At 42.1% G+C, this 16,168-nt stretch overlaps 1 protein-coding gene across 1 annotated transcript in view; it reads left to right on the forward strand.

The window, feature by feature from the left end:
* LOC120397507 (dynein heavy chain 5, axonemal-like) overlaps positions 1–16,168 on the forward strand; it is a 289,224-nt gene that overhangs the window by 61,635 nt on the left and 211,421 nt on the right. Inside the window, exons 24-28 of the mRNA XM_039523452.1 lie at positions 5,648–5,799; positions 13,747–13,954; positions 14,807–14,894; positions 15,001–15,124; positions 15,254–15,417. Of these exons, the coding sequence (XP_039379386.1) occupies positions 5,648–5,799; positions 13,747–13,954; positions 14,807–14,894; positions 15,001–15,124; positions 15,254–15,417 (736 nt within the window). The remainder of the gene's footprint in view (positions 1–5,647; positions 5,800–13,746; positions 13,955–14,806; positions 14,895–15,000; positions 15,125–15,253; positions 15,418–16,168) is intronic.

A 16,168-nucleotide genomic window follows, 5' to 3' on the forward strand; every position in this document is an offset into this window, starting at 1 on the left:
CAAGGATTGAACTCGCAACCCTGGGTTTAGCAGGCCAATGCTCAAACTACTGAGCTATCCCTCCCCCCATGTTTATAAGCATAAGACTAAGTCTTCCTCTAAATCCACTTAAAAGAAATCGGATTTGTCTCTAAGTAAGCCCATCAGCTCAGCCCATGAGGACTTAGTACATCCGAAGTCCAAGAGGCATGACAAGAAAATTCATAAGTATTGGGCTACATTGGTACCAGACCGTGATCAGTTGGTACCGTTATCCTCGGCACCCCCAAGCCCCCAGAATTCATCAGTACTGACAAAGTCCGATCATCACCAACTTTGGGCACTGTCTTCCTTGCCGCCTCCAGTGGCTCGAACAAGTAGAACCCCTCTCACACCAGAGAGATCTGAATCCATTACTGCTCCGCAGGACATTTTTGCTGTCCTGGATCTGGAATTCCCTTCCTTATTGGGGCCCCTCCATCTCCAGAGAGATAATAACACCACTGAGGGAGTTGACAGCTGGAAGGAGTTTGACCCCATCCATACAGGGAATATCTTCCCTCTGACAGCTCCGACAGTACTGCCACTGGAACCAGAATCAACCTTCTCTTAATCGGGAGATTCTGAACCACTCGATGAACCTTTTCCCCCTGTCCTATGTATCCTCTGCCACCCAAAAGATCTGCACTGGTTTGGGGCCAATCTATGCCTCATCGAACTCAGAGCTATTGATGTACCCCATGTCATGGGAGCCCCTGTGACCACCTATTGACCTTTCCTACTGGCCATATGGAGGATCTTGGAACCAGTTCTCGCCTACGGAGTCGACCCGATTTGTTAGGGAGTCACTACCACTTGCCTCCTCTCTAAAGGAACACTCAGATATGCACCCGGATATGACAGAAGAGGAGAAGGAACATTACATACCAGAAACTTCCATTCCACTGGAACCAGTAAGACTGTTGTCTTCGTCTCCAGACAAAGCAGTGACTCCTACATCTCTCTCCTCACCCGCCAGTGACTTCAGATAGTTCCAGGACCTTCTTCGCAGAGTTGCTGTAGAACCTCAGATTCGTCTTGAAGAAGTGTAGGACTCCCAGCAAAAACTCAGAGATATTCTCCATACATCTGGACCCAACAAAATAGTTCTTCCCATTAATGAAGCCATACTGGAGCCAACTGGGACAGTTTGGCACACCCCTGCCACCTGCACTCACTGAAAAGGACAGAGAAGCATTACTATGTGGCAACCAAAGGAGTGGAATTTTTGTTTTCTCACCCCATTCCCAACTCAGTGGTAGTCCAAGCCATTTCTGAAAGGGCCTGGTCTTCTACTCCTGATAAAGAGGGTAAACATTTGGATCTGTTGGGGAGAAAGGTCTTCTCAGCATCCAGCCTCCAGTTCAGGATAGCCAATTACCAGGCACTACTGGCTAAATATGATTTCCTCAACTACGCCAAGTTTGTGGAATTTACTGACAGCCTTCCGCAGCAGGACAGAGCTCATTTCCCAGCTCTGATAGATGAAGGCAAAGTGATAGCCAAGACCGTTCTCCAATCCTCAGTTGATGCCGCGGATATTTCCTCCAGAACTATGGCTACTGCCATCGTCATTCACAGGGAGTCATGGCTGCATGTGTAAGGGTTCCCTAGAGAGGCCCAGAATGCCGTTGAGGACCTCCCCTTCAATGAATCACAGCTTTTCAACCAAAAGACTGATGAGTCCCTCCAGACCCTGAAGGACTCCAGAGCTGCCCTCCACTCTACTTCTTTCTTGGTTGGACCAGTTCAGCTCTGCCTTCCCTCTGCTACCACTCCTACGCAAAATCCAACAGGACAGGGCACAGCTCATCCTGATTGCCCCCCTTTAGCCCAGACAGTTTTTGTTTCCCAACCTCCTATGCATGTCATCCTGAACACTAGTCCTCCTCCCAACATTTCCTGAACTCCTGACCTAGTGGAACGGCAAGATCAAGCACCCCGATCTGCATCCTCTATGTCTTAGGGCTTGATATTTGGCATCGTTCTTAAAACAGTCATGCTCCACAGCTGTGCGAGACGTCCTTTCGAACAGTAGAAAGGACTCTAGTACAAGATGTTACCTAGCTAAATGGAAGCGCTTTTCTTCTTGGGTACATCAAAGAGGCATTCTCCCAGAAACTGCAGTTATTCCCCTCATCTTAGACTATATCCTATCTTTGAAGACATCAGGCTTGTCCGTCAGCTCCTTGCAAGACCATTTGGCAGCAATCAGTGCATACCATCCACTTTCTCATGGCTGCCCGGTCTTTGCACATCCACTGACCAATAGATTCTGGAAAGGCCTAATCAGAACTTTCCTATCTATTCAGAAGACTGCCACCCAGTGGGACATAAACCTTGTTCTCTCAGTACTCATAGGCCCCCTTTAGAACCTTTAGCTTCTTGCTTCATGCTCTCTTTTCTATGAAGGTTGCTTTTCTTGTAGCTGTCACCTCAGCTAGAAGGATTGGCGAGCTTGCAGTGATGATGGCAGATCCTTTTTGTACTATATTGTTAAGGATAAGGTTTCTGTGCATCTATACCTCAAATTCACTCTTAAAGTAGTCTCAGAATTTCACCTTAACCAATCAATTCACTTACTTGTGTTCTTCCCAAAATCACACCCTTCTGCAAAGGAATGAAGACTCAGTGTTTGGCAGGCCTGGCCTTTTACCCGCAAAGAACAAAGCCAGTCAGGAAATCCTTGAGACTATTTCTTGCCATAGCAGAAAGAATTATGGGGCACACCTTCTCCACTCAGAGAATCTCCAGATAGATCTCTGGCTGCATTATACTTGATCCGCTATCGAATCTTCCTCCGCCCCAACCTCCTTGGGGTAAGAGGTTATTCCACCACACCACAAGCAACAATTATGGCATCATTTCAGAAGGTGCCCCTCCTTGACATCTGTAAAGCAGCCATGTGGGGTTCCATTCACATGTTTGCTAGACATTTATGCCCTGGTGCAGGACTCCTCTGCTGATGCCTCCTTGGGACAGCGGTACTCCGCTCAGCTCTGCCATTTATATCCTCGCATCCCCTCCTAAGCCTGGTCTACACTAAGGGGGGGGGGTCGAACTAAGGTACATGACTTCAGCTATGCGAATAGCGTAGCTGAAGTCGAAGTACCTTAGTTCGGGCTACTCACCAATCCAGACGCCGTGGGAACGAAGTCCGCGGCTCCAAGGTCGACTCCGCCACCGCTGTTTGCGGTGGTGGAGTTCCGGAGTCGACCGGAGCGTGTGGGGAGTTCGAACTATCGCGTCTTGATTAGACGTGATAGTTCGAGCTCCGAGAAGTCGAACTCTCCGCGTCGACCCGCGCGGTAAGTATAGACCTACCCCTACTTAGGTACTGCTTGTCAGTCACTCTCAGTGGAATACAATAGGGACCATCACTCGAAGAAGTGGAGATTCTTCGAGATGTGTGGTCCCTATCTCATTCCACTACCCACCCTCCCTCCCCTCCGCTTCAGATCTTATCTGAGTCATGGTAGAGAAGGAACTGGAGAGGCAGTCAGTCTGCCCCATCCTTTATCCCATCAGATGGAGGCATGAGTGAAGCAGGGCACATGCGCGGACCAACGGACACTACTTTCAAATTCTCCGGCTCTGGGCGCATGGCGCGCATGTGTAGCCCACTGTGGAATATGGACAGGGACCACACAGCTCAAAGAACCTGCAGTTACAGATCAGTAACCTCCCCTTTTGATATCCAACAGGGTATAACGGACACTTTTTGTTTTTCGCACTCAAGAGGCTGTGGAAACTTTTTCATTGGAGAGGGGATGCATCTGTTCTTGCCCTTCCTCTTTTGGGCTGGAACAGAGGCATCTTTACATTTCCATGGAGATTTGAATTCCCTATTCTTTGACAGCAGCTAGTTATCTTGCCCCAGTATCTGGTGCTTCATCTGTCACTGATGGATAAGCACCACAGCTAGATGTTTTTGCAGAAGCAATCAGTAGTTAAATAAGTAACAGTGCTCCCATTTAAATTGTCCTCATTAGTCCACGGAGTTAACACACATAGAGATTAATATAGGGGCAGTCTAGTGGATGAAAACCTGGCTCCACTGAAGTCAATGGCAAAGCTCTTGTTGGCCAGGATTGTTTCAGGTTGTCAGCAAACTCAGGCAGATGCTCATGTATCAGTGCTAAACCTAAACATTATTTTCATTTTTAAAGTTTTCTTTGCAACCGTAAAGGCCGAGATTCTGGAGAACAATTATGTGGCAGTTTAAGAAATAGGGTTATTTTGTAGCCATTTGAATGGCCCCCTGTGCATATTATTCGGTGTCCTGCCCATAGGTTATGTTATGCCAGTTACTTGTTAGCACAGTCTGGCCGAGTTTCCCTCTTGGGACTGATACTATCTGTTATGAGTGGACCGAACTGCTGTAGCCCATGTGCTTCTAAGCTCCCTGCATTTGAGTAGTGACTAGTCACTTTTCATAGTTACACATTTTTGAAAAACAATAAAATCCTGAATGCAGCTCCCCAAGTCTGATCTCACCCCCCTGGGAGTCCTGGATTTGGTCAGCATCCTTAGGCTGCCCCTTAGCCTTCCCCCCCCCCCCCACCTGCCGTGTTATGGAGTTCCAGCCTCGTGCTCTGAGAAGCAGCCACCTTGTAAAACTCTGTCCCTCTTGGTTACCTTTATGCTTTCACTGGAGAAGTTCCTGACTCCAGCCCCACCTCTGTTGGCTTCTGTGTAGAGAATCGAAGTCAAAGGCCCTATGGATAGAAAACCCCTAGTTCTACTAGGGAAGACTCATTCCATATTGATGGCCCTAGATTGCTTTGTGCTGGTTTCTCAGACTAGTTAGACATGCCACTTGGTGTCAAGCCCTCACTCCAAAATGGATGCCTTTTTCACAAAGGAGATTGCAATACCACATGAGGGTCACCACAGGTGCCGGCTTCCTCTGGGCCCTGGGGGTGCTCAAACCCCCGCTCTGCCCCAGGCCCTGCCCCCACCTCTGCCCGCCTCTTCCCGCCCCTCCTCTTCCCACCCAGTTCAGCCACCTCTGCCAAGTGTGCCCTCTCCCCACTCCTCCCCCTCCCCCCAGCATCTCCTGCATGCTGCGAAACAGCTGATAGCGGTGGGTGGGATGTACTGGGAGGGAGAGAGAAGAGTTGATTGGCAGAGCTGGGTGGCAGATGGGAAGTATTGGGAAGGAAGAGGGGGAGCTGGCTGCCGGTGGGTGCTAAGTATACCACTAGTTTTTTTCCATGGGTGCTCAAGCCCTGGAGCACTCATGGGGTCGGCACCTATGAGGGTCACACCCCAGAATGAAAGTTACAGGCTAAATGCCATTCACAAAACAAGATGGAGCTCCCACCCTCTCAATGTGTCACACTAGTAATAAAGGTAAATTACATAGGATTTTTTTTAAAGACGTGCCATTTCCTTCTCCCTGATGATGTGTAAAGTGTCTGTAAGGATTTTTGTTTTGTTGTTATTATTGAGAGTCTTAGTTTGAGTAAGTTAGGAAGAGTTTCTAGTTTTGGATGTTGGTCCAAAATAGATGGATTTTTATTAATTAATATTGCAGATGTGCCCAGACTGATGTGCATTTTAAATAAATGGAAAGAAATACAAAAATGATTGCTAGCCTTAAAAAAAATACGATTGTATCTTGCAGACTTCAGGATCTTTTGATTGATTACAAGAAGTTTGTAAATGGAATTCCTGCTATTCTGGAACCACTGATGAAACCTTTTATGGAGCAAATTGAGGAAGCCCTCACTCCAGGCCTGACACAATTATCATGGACTTCTCCAAACATTGACAAATGTATGGATCTTTGTTATTTCTATGCAAATCATAGAGTCATACTGTTTGCAGATGGAAGGACCTATTAGGTCTTTCAGTACGTCCCACTGTCAGTAGAACATGGTTCTCTGCAGTGCACTCTGTAGTTTTTTCCAATCTACTTTTACATGTTGTGAGTGATGGATGGTGTACATGTACACAGACTAAAATATTTTACATTTGTTTGATTGTAAATGTGATGACATTTTAGTTATATTTATATGGATTGTGCTAGGTAGGCACAGACATGAATGGGGTGGTGCTTTGCCTCATGGCTCTGCAGGGACTCGGTCAATGATTGTTCTTCAGGGAAGTACTGTCCCTTCCTGAGCATCCAGGAAAGTAGGGTCAGTGTGGATAAGGGATGGAGCCGTTGCCCTGACTTCTTCCAACCTTCTCTGAGGTGATGTGTGCATACCAAATGTTGCCTGAAGGGAGCTGTCCCTGTTCTTCCTTAAACAGATGAACTGCAACTGTCCCTGACCCTTTTGCAGGGCTCAGAAGGGAGGGAGGAAAACCCCTTGCTCAAACACAGCCATGCATCTATGGAAAGGCCAGTCACAATCTGCGCCATACTATTTACATAGAAAGAGGGATTATTGTTCAAAATAAAGCTGTCAGGGATACAAGCTTGTAGAAAAAAATTATTGCTTGTACCATGTGAGTCTTGTCTTATACAAAAATAGTCAGCAAGAAATTTTAAAAAATATGTTAATTTGCTGATGTTACTGTTATTCATACATTGTTATCTGTACAGCATTCAAAGTAAATCTGGGTAGATTGGAATACTAAATAAAAAGATGTAGATCCCAGACATCCATATCAATAAATCAGTACAGTTGGGCACCACCCATTATAACATAAATCCAGGTTTTAAAATCCATCTGTGGTAATATAATGATAATAATAATTAATAATAATAGTAAGGCCACACCCTACCATTGCCACAACTACAATGCTCCAGAGTGCAGGTGCTGTGACCTTCATTCAGACCCCCCTTCTCCCTCTCCGCACACAGCTGTCTGCTAAAGGATTCCTCCCATCACTGGATGTTTGGAGAGTAGTTTGTGTTGGGAGAAGGTAGTTTGGTAAAGGGTTGTGTGTAGAAGGGCAATTAAAGGGTGTGATAGGAGTTTAGGATCTCTAGGGGGCAAAGTTAAGGATGTGGTGTGTGTTCTGTGATGTATGGTAGTGGTGGTAGCTTTCAGGCATGTGCCTGTGGGTGAAGGAGAAGAGTATACATATTACTGCGTGTCTTAACTTTTCATTTCCTTTTTTATGTAGGTTTGTGTCATGTATCTTTTATATGTATAGCAACCCTAATGGCTTCCCAATGAATTTTTTGTTTATTAATTTAATGTTTATTTAAACATATGGCAGTTGCATGATTTGGGAGGGGAGTACAAATCTGTAGGGTTTGAAGTACAGCTGCTGAAGGAGAATATTTTGTCCGTAAACCACTGCTCATGAAACAGTCACCATTGTAGGTAACAACCTGACAGGAAATTGTAGGTTGTGGTGGAAATTTTATATGTCCTGCCTGGATGTGCCTGCCCCATCTATCCAGATTACATGCACAGTGTGTGAACTTTAATTTATAATGTGAATAAAAGGTTTCAGTGGAGAGAGGTAAATAGCAGGGTCCCTTAAGGACCTGTACAGGGACCTGTGCAGTTCAACATATTCATAAATGAATGTGGCAAAATTTGCAGATGATTCAAAATTAATCGAATAAGTCCAAAGCTGAGTGCGATGAGTTACAAAGGGGTTTCAGAGTAGCAGCTGTGTTAGTCTGTATCCGCAAAAAGAACAGGAGTACTTGTGGCACCTTAGAGACTGACAAATTTATTTCAGCATAAGCTTTCGTGGGCTACAGCTCACTTCTTCGGATGCATAGAATGGAACACACAGACAGGAGATATTTATACATACAGAGAACATGAAAAGGTGGAAGTATGCATCCACCTTTTCATGTTCTCTATATGTATTAAATAGCTCCTGTTTGTTTGTTCCATTCTATGCATCCGAAGAAGTGAGCTGTAGCCCATGAAAGCTTATACTGAAATAAATTTGTTAGTCTCTAAGGTGCCACAAGTACTCCTGTTCTTTTTAAAGGGATTTCACTAAACTGACTGGGCAACAAAATGGCAGGTGAGATTCAGTGTTGATAAATGCAAAGTAATGTACATTGGAAAACATAATCCCAACTATACATACAAAATGCTGGGATCTAAATTAACTGTTACCACTCAAGAAAGAGATCTTGAAGTCATTCTGGATAGTGCTCTGAAAACATGTGCTCATCGTGTAGTGGCAGTTAAAAAAAGCTAACAGAATGTCAGGAACCATTAGGAAAGGGATAGATAGTAAAACAGAAAATATCAAAATGTCACTATATACATCCATAGTACATTCAATACTGCAAACAGTTCTGGTCACCCCACCTCAAAAATATACAGTAGAATTGAAAAAGGTGCAGAGAAGGGTAACAAAAATTATTAGGAGTATGGAACAGCTTCCATATGAGGAGAGATTAAAAAGACTGGGACAGTTCAGCTTAGAAGAGAGATGATTAAGGAGGGATATGATAGTGGTCTATAAATCATGACTGGTGTAGAGAAAGTGAATAATGCAGTGTTATTTACCCCTTCACCTAACACAAGAACTAGGGGTCACCTGGTGAAATGAATAGGCAGCGGGTTTAAAGCAAACAAAAGTACCTCTTCGCACAATGCACAGTCAACCTGTAGAACTTGTTGCCATGGGATGTTCTGAAGGCCAAAGTACAGCTAGGTTAAAAAAAGAATTGGATACTTTCATGCAGGATAAGTGCATCAATGTCTATTAGCCAAGATGGTTAGAGACACAACCCCATGCTTTAGGTGTTCCTAAACCTCCAACTAGCCAGAAGCTGGGGCTACATGTCAGGGGCTGGATCACTCAGAATTCCCTCTGAAGCATCTGGCTCTGGCCATTGTCAGAAAACTGGATATTGGGCTAGATGAACCATTGGTCTGACCCACTGTGGCTGTTCTTATGTTCTTCTTATTATCATCATCATGGCAGATCTCAAAGGGACGTAGCCTCCTTTCAGATCAAGTATTGATCTCTTGCTACATCCTTAAGACGGTGTGGTTGGATGTTCTGTGTATGTCCATCTCTGGAAATTGTATTGCACCACTGAAGCCTTTGGCACCCATGTGATCGCTGATCATTCCTGGGTAAATGAAAACTAAAAATGACTCAAAATTCAAATTTAAAACAAACAAATCCCAACCAGTTTCACCAGATCGATTCAGGATCCATCCCTCTGTCTGTGACATAGCAGCCTAATTCCCATTTTCAAAAGAGACTTTAGGAGCCTTTTGGAAAATAATTAGAAAGTGTTATAAACAGTTCAAATATATAGATCAAATTCTGCTCTTAATTACACCACTATTAATCCAGAGTAATTTCACTGAAGTTCCAGTGAAATGAATGGAGTTACTTGAGAGTATATAGCTGCCATACACAATCCTTTATTGGCAATATAGATTCTCCAGGGCCTCAAATTTCTTGTTTTTTCACAAGTTTTTAGTGAGTACCTGGCAATTCATGTATATTTATGTAAACTACTTATTATACAGTCTCATCCCATTTTAATTGTATGTACACCTCTACCCCGATATAACAGCGTTTCACCTATAACGTGGTAGGGGTTTTTGGCTCCCCACGTCCGCGTTATATCGGGGTAGCGGTGGCAGGACTGCAGTGGTGATTTAAAGAGCCTGGAGCTCCCTGCAGCAGCCGGAGCCCTGGGCCCTTTAAATCGCCGGCGAGCCCCGCTGCCGCAGCCCCGGGGTAGTGGTGGCAGGGCTCCAGTGGTGATTTAAAGGGCCCTGGGCTCCCTGCAGCAGCTGGAGCCACAGACCCTTTAAAGCACTGCCTGAGCCCCGCTGCTGCAGCCCTGGGGTAGCGGCGGCAGGGCTCCAGTCGTGATTTAAAGGACCCTGGGCTCCCTGCAGCAGCCGGAGCCCCAGACTCTTTAAAGCGCCACCGGAGGCCGCTGCTACCACGTTATATGTGAACCCATGTTATATCAGGTCGCGTTATAGCAGGACAGAGGTGTATTTTCATGTACTGAGTTTAAACTAACTGTCCAAGTTTCATTTTTAAAATTGGAGTAACAATTTGTGTGTTTTTATAAGTTTGCTTCATTCACCCCATTAGCATTATTTTGATCTTTCTTTTAACTGATTAAAAGCTTCCACCTAAGGAAGCTAAGAGTTTATCACATGCCTTTATTATGATATTATTTCTCTGTGAAAAGAATGCTCATGGGCTGGCCCATTTAGTTGAGGGAGATGATTACAACATGGGAGGCACAAATTTGAAATCGGGGTGGGAGTGTACTATCAGAAGAGAAGGTCTCATTTTTTATTTAAAATGTTTTTAACGTAGGCTGAGAATCTTCAAATATCATTGTCCAGGTTTCTAGCCATTAAGTTATCTACTCAGGACATGGAGGTTTCTATCCAAATAGTCATTTAAAAAAATTAAATGTAAGTGCTCAGAACGTACCATGCACTGAACAAACCTAGAGTGACACACAAGCCTTGCCTCAAAGAGCATGAATCTGGGTAGTAGTACAGTAATGAGTGATCCAAATGCATAAATGTAAAGGCATTAGGAGGAATTAGTATGTTGCAGTTCTACAAGAAGCCAACAGGCTATGCTTGTGGATCATTTTTCAGTTGAGACAGATTGGTATATGGCTTTACTTTTGTTTTTTAAAATGTAAACAACAAGATAACACTTAAACAGCCGCATGCTTTGTTTTACAATCTCAGCTCAAAGGATTTTTTGGTACTGGTTAGTACAGTAACATATTATCATTTATTAAGAAAGATATTGCAAATATAATTAAAATTAAAATTAAACATTTGTTATTAACTCCCACCTCACTACCCGAAGGATGTTAATCCAGTGACTGCCCTCTTAAAACCTTACAGTTTGAATATTTGGAACATAGTTTTTTACTAATGCTTTCAGATGAAGTGGTCCGTGTGGTTCTTTGGGTCAGCTTTCTTTGTGGCAGCTTTTTGGTGTGTCTGTTGCAGGGCTGCCCAGAGGATTCAGGGGGCCCAGGGCAAAGCAATTTTGGGGGCCCCTTCCATTAAAAAAAGTTGCAATACTATAGAATACTATATTCTCATGGGGGCGCCTGGGGCAAATTGCCCCACTTGCCACCCCCCTCTGGGCGGCCCTGGTCTGTTGAGCTAGCAGTTATAGCAGGGGTATGCAGGTGGCTGCTGCTGGCCTTCCTGCGGCTCTAAGGAACTAGAGATGGGGATTGGAATCTTTCCTGGAAGTGCATGCTTTTCTTGAGTGAGGCTGAAATGCTTTCTTTTTGTGCCTAGTTTGGTAGAAGTTAAATGGGGTTTTCCCAAAGCATTAATTATCCAGTACATTTTGCACTGGTTCTTATAAAGTGCATCTTTTATTTCAATATTTATTAGATCATTTTAATTCTTTCCTTCCCATTTCTCACACTACAGAATCTCTTTACTAGAATTCTGCCATCCTGAGCTATTCTTAGGACAATTTTGGACCTCAAAATCAGCAAGCAGGATATGCCACTTTAATAGTACCCCCTGCTAGCCAATTAAAGGCCTCATCCTGCCAACTCTAATTTTCATTTGTGATATGCTGAGTGCAGTCAACTCCAATTGATTTAAATGAGAGTTAAAAGTACTTGTCACTTTCAGGTTTTGTACCTTTGCAGAGTGGCAATTGTGAATTGCTCGATGTCATCGGGTGCTGCCCTTCAGCATGCCCCCTTGTTGCTCTGCAGGTGTATTGCATTCAGTCGCATAGGTGCTGGAACTAGGGGTACCGGGGTTGCTGCTGCTTGAAATGATTTCCAGCATATACAGGGTTTATAGTTTGGTTCAATGGCTCTCAGTGCCCCCATCATACAAATGGTTCCAGCATCCCTGCTCAGTCCGCAGGCTCAGAAGATTCAGCAAACAGCCTTCCCTTGGTGTCTGCCATGCTCTGAGGAAGGAGACAGCATATATGCTGGTCCTCTTCCTTACAGCTCATCCTCAATTGGTTGAGTGAGAGGGGAACCGTGCCCCATCCACTCTGCAGGGGTCCCGATTCTAGATCCTTAAAGAAACAGTAAATGACTTGCTCCCAAACACTATGATTCCTGGGGCATCTTCCTCTCTATCAAACCTTCTTATTTCCTAGGTCTTTGCTTACATCAAAATGTCCCCAAATCTTAAAGGGCCATGCCAGGTGATGGGGGTGGGTGGGCTGACCCCAAGACATCACTACCTGTAAGGGGGCTACCCGATTACACTCAGCATTTATATCTCTAGGTACTTATATGGTACTCATCACTTGTGTCTGGGCACCCTACAGACATGAATGAATTTATCCTCATAATACTCCAGTGAGGTAGGGAAATATCAATATATGCATTGTACAGATGAATGACTGAGATGCAGAGGTTAGGCAAATTGCTGAAATCTGTAAGAGAGGTAGGAGTTGAACCCGGATCTCCAGAATGTCAGTCCAGTGCATGGGCTCCAAGACCATTCTGTACCTCCACCCCACGCTGATGGGGAAGGAACCATGTTCGGTTTAATAACATCCAATTAAAAATAGAAGTGGGATTCCTAAAACACATCCAGAATATCCCAAAATTGTTCAGATGTGGATCATTACATAGGATTCATCCTAAAGTAGAGCTTGAGCAACAAGGGACAAAGGGGTTTAGGATTGCTTAATTTAAATGTATGCTGTGTAGTTAATGGACTGACTCATTTGTCCAATCTTTTCAGTAGTGAAGGTTAACCCTTATCTTGGTTCTGGATTCCAAGATAAATAAGTTAAATAGGTTTTTTTTATAGTCAACACACACATAGTTCACTTTTGCTTGTGTACTCAATAACTGTCTGTTAACAAGAGATGTTCATGTTAAATATGATAGTTTTCTTGTTCAGTATTTTCCATTAAAAATATCAGTTTGCCCACTGTTACCGCATTTTGGTAAATCAGATACCCGAGCAATTCCTTTTTACTTAGAACGGGAAATAATGTTGGCAATTCCAATACCACTGTGTGGATAAACTATGGCTTTTTAATGATGACCACTGTATGGTTCTGAAGGGACATAGTGCAGTGATTGCACTGAATGTATTTTTATGTGATTTTATTTTTCCTCTTCTTCATTATGAAAAAATACAAAAGACTTATTAAAAAACAAAAATATGTATAGTACTTGGTTGCAAATCAATGGTTTGTGGATTAGAGGATTGGGAAGATGAATGTTTGAAAAAGATTGAAAAGTTAGAGGAAAACTCTACTCCCGGGTCTCTGAGACCATTCTTTGGCTTGATTTAGTACTCACAATGCTTGTAGAGGACTCAGATAAATTCAATCTTATATTTGTAAGAAGAAATTCAGTGGCATAATCTACATACTAACTTGCCTTGAGGAATTTTGCCCATAAGCTGATTTGAATGATGAAATACTGAATTTCACTGAATAGTTTAGACGGAATATGGAACAAATCTGCTTTTTCCTAAAGTAGGTGCATGTGTGAAGGATGAAATAACTTTTCAATAGTAACATTCCTTTTATTTCTGGTATACTGTTATTGATCCTTTCCATTAGATACTGGCCTCTTTAATATAATATTTTTATAATACTAAGTATTTCATTATGTCTTTTTCTTGCAAAACAGTTTTATTTGAAGATTCAGATGCACAGAGACCCATTAGGTCTTTGGTTTCAGACTTTTAATTCAGTCTGTAATCATTAATTAAGATTCATATTTAGAAAGATAAGTCTTTTGTATTCCAATATAATATGACCTTTTAAAAAGTGATTTCATGTGCTATATCTTGTGTGTTTTCATTTTATTTTCTGTTTGCTTAGTCCTCGAGAAAGTTTATAAGTCCCTAGAAGAAGTGGGGTATATAGTCAAAGAAGCTTCTGACACACTGGAATGCAGAATTGAAAGAATTCTGCAGGATATGTCAGACACTCCTCTTGTAACTCTACCCGAAGATGAACCCATTGAAGTACCTGCTTTCCTGGAAAGGACAGAAAAACTTACTGCTACAGCTGCTGAAACTCTGTCTCAGTAAGTCTACTCATGTGTGGTTTGTAGAGTCCATAATGGTAGGATTTAAAATAGTATGGTTAGCTTTTTAATATCTATTGTAACAAGACTGCTGGACCAAGCTGAACTCTTTCTCTGAACTTTTAACAACAAAATCTATAGGCATCTTAAATGCAACAAAAATAAAGCATTTATATTATTTCTTTCCTGTTTTGCTTGACTGATATTTACTCTCCTTTCCTTTGGTTAGAGAACTTCAGAGCAGCCTATTTATGCAATGACAAGTAAAGTTTATTCTTAATGTTAACTAGCTGAGTTAGGACTAGAAGATAGACTCTCCTTCTCTAGGTGCTGCATATAATATTTTGCATTTTTACATTATCATGTAATACTTGTTCAGTTGTGTTCCACTGAGACACATCTAAGTGTGCTTTGCATGTCAGAATGATGAAAGGCTGCCTCTCTTCTAGCCTACTATAATTTTTGTATGGTTTGCTGTGTACATTAGGTTAGCTTGCTGTATCATCCTGATAAGCCCAACCTGAGTGAAATGTATGTCTATGATTGCTCACCAAAGCTGGAAAAAAACCCTGATCCTCGTCAAAGAATCCAGGAGATCTAGTTGTATTGGATATATTGCAGTCTTCAAAATAGGATGCTGAAAATATCCCAGGATACTTTAACATCCATTGGTTATTTTACAGTACATCCAGGCAGTAGAAACGAACTGAACAGTTGGGGTGTATTTCTGCATTCACCCTTTAATATAGTGTGTTCTGAAAACCCGAGTGGTATTAGGCTTTCTTCTCTTTTGGGCATCCCCATTTCTTTTGTGGGTGGTTATATTCTGAAATCCATAACGTTCCTTTGTAGACAAAGCCAGCAAGTGGAACGTTCCATGTATGAATTGATAGACATTCTGAAGCACAGATTGAAACTGGAAGACAAAAGCAATCTGCAGGTAAGATCTAAAATGTAAATAATTATGAATAATTATTTCATTTATGAAATATGAATTATTTGGAGCCTTTTTATTTTGTGTTTGCTGTTTCACTGTGACTTTTCAGGATTCATTTGCCTGTGGACACCTTGATATGAAACAGAAAACACGCTGCCAGGAATGTCTGTCCTGTAGTTACTATAACCTGATGGGGCAGCTTTGTCAGAAAAATACCGACTCTCTAGTCAAATGTAGGTTTTTCATTTTAAACTATACTTACTTTTATTTTTTTAATTATATGACACATTTTTATAATATTTTAAAAAATTCTGAACTTGTGGTCGCAACTATAATTTTTCTAAAATGTTCTATTTATCTAGGCACCAGGATTTCTTTAGCTGCTTTAAGGCGTCGCTTACATGTTCTCAACTCTAAATATCAGATGACCAAGTTCATAAAAGATCAAAGAGTTCCGTTATTCAAAGCTGAAATTCAATTGGCCATTCCCAATGTTGTCTTGAGGCCAAGTCTTGATGATATTCAGGTAACATCAACAAAAATAAATGCATATCACAATCATTCTTGGTATCACATACTTATACGTTTTTTTTTTAAATAAGGCGTGTCTATTTAACCTCAGATAAGAATAGAACTGAGAAAAATAGGACATTTTAAAAAAAATCAATGGTACACAAGATGGTATCTTGAGAAATTAGAAAACTGGAGCCATCAATCAAGATGTTATTCTAGCCAATAAAAACAATAATTCTACTGGAAACTTAACACCTTTCATCTATAATCCTCTACTTTAAAAAGGAAAACTTCTCAAAGAGGGTGTGCAAACCAAAAAAGTTGAATTCAAAGCAATCAGTAAAAGCTCAGGCTGCGCCCATTACTTAAAACTCCTGAAGAATATTCAATGACCATATAAGTGTGAAAACAGCTATATATCAGTTGCCACACAATGAGACTCTGATTTAGTGAAGCACTTAAGAATGTTCTTAGGTTTAAGCATATGAGTAATCCCATTTTATTTCAGCAAAACACTTAAGCACATGCTTAAAATCAACTGCTACGTGAATCACTTTACACTGATTCCAAAAGCAATTAGTTATAATGTGACTGGCAGCCTAGCAACATTTTGATCTGCCACTCCCTAAATCAATCTTCAAATTCTCAGTCAGATTTAATTTGCAGCCTGTGTGGTCTGGGAACAAGAAGTCAGATAATAAAAAGTAAATTTAAATACTGTAGATAGAAAGGTTTGTATGATGCCATCATTTGTACAGCTACAA

This window comes from Mauremys reevesii, linkage group 2 (assembly GCF_016161935.1).
Source record: "Mauremys reevesii isolate NIE-2019 linkage group 2, ASM1616193v1, whole genome shotgun sequence".
NCBI classification, from domain to species: domain Eukaryota; kingdom Metazoa; phylum Chordata; order Testudines; family Geoemydidae; genus Mauremys; species Mauremys reevesii.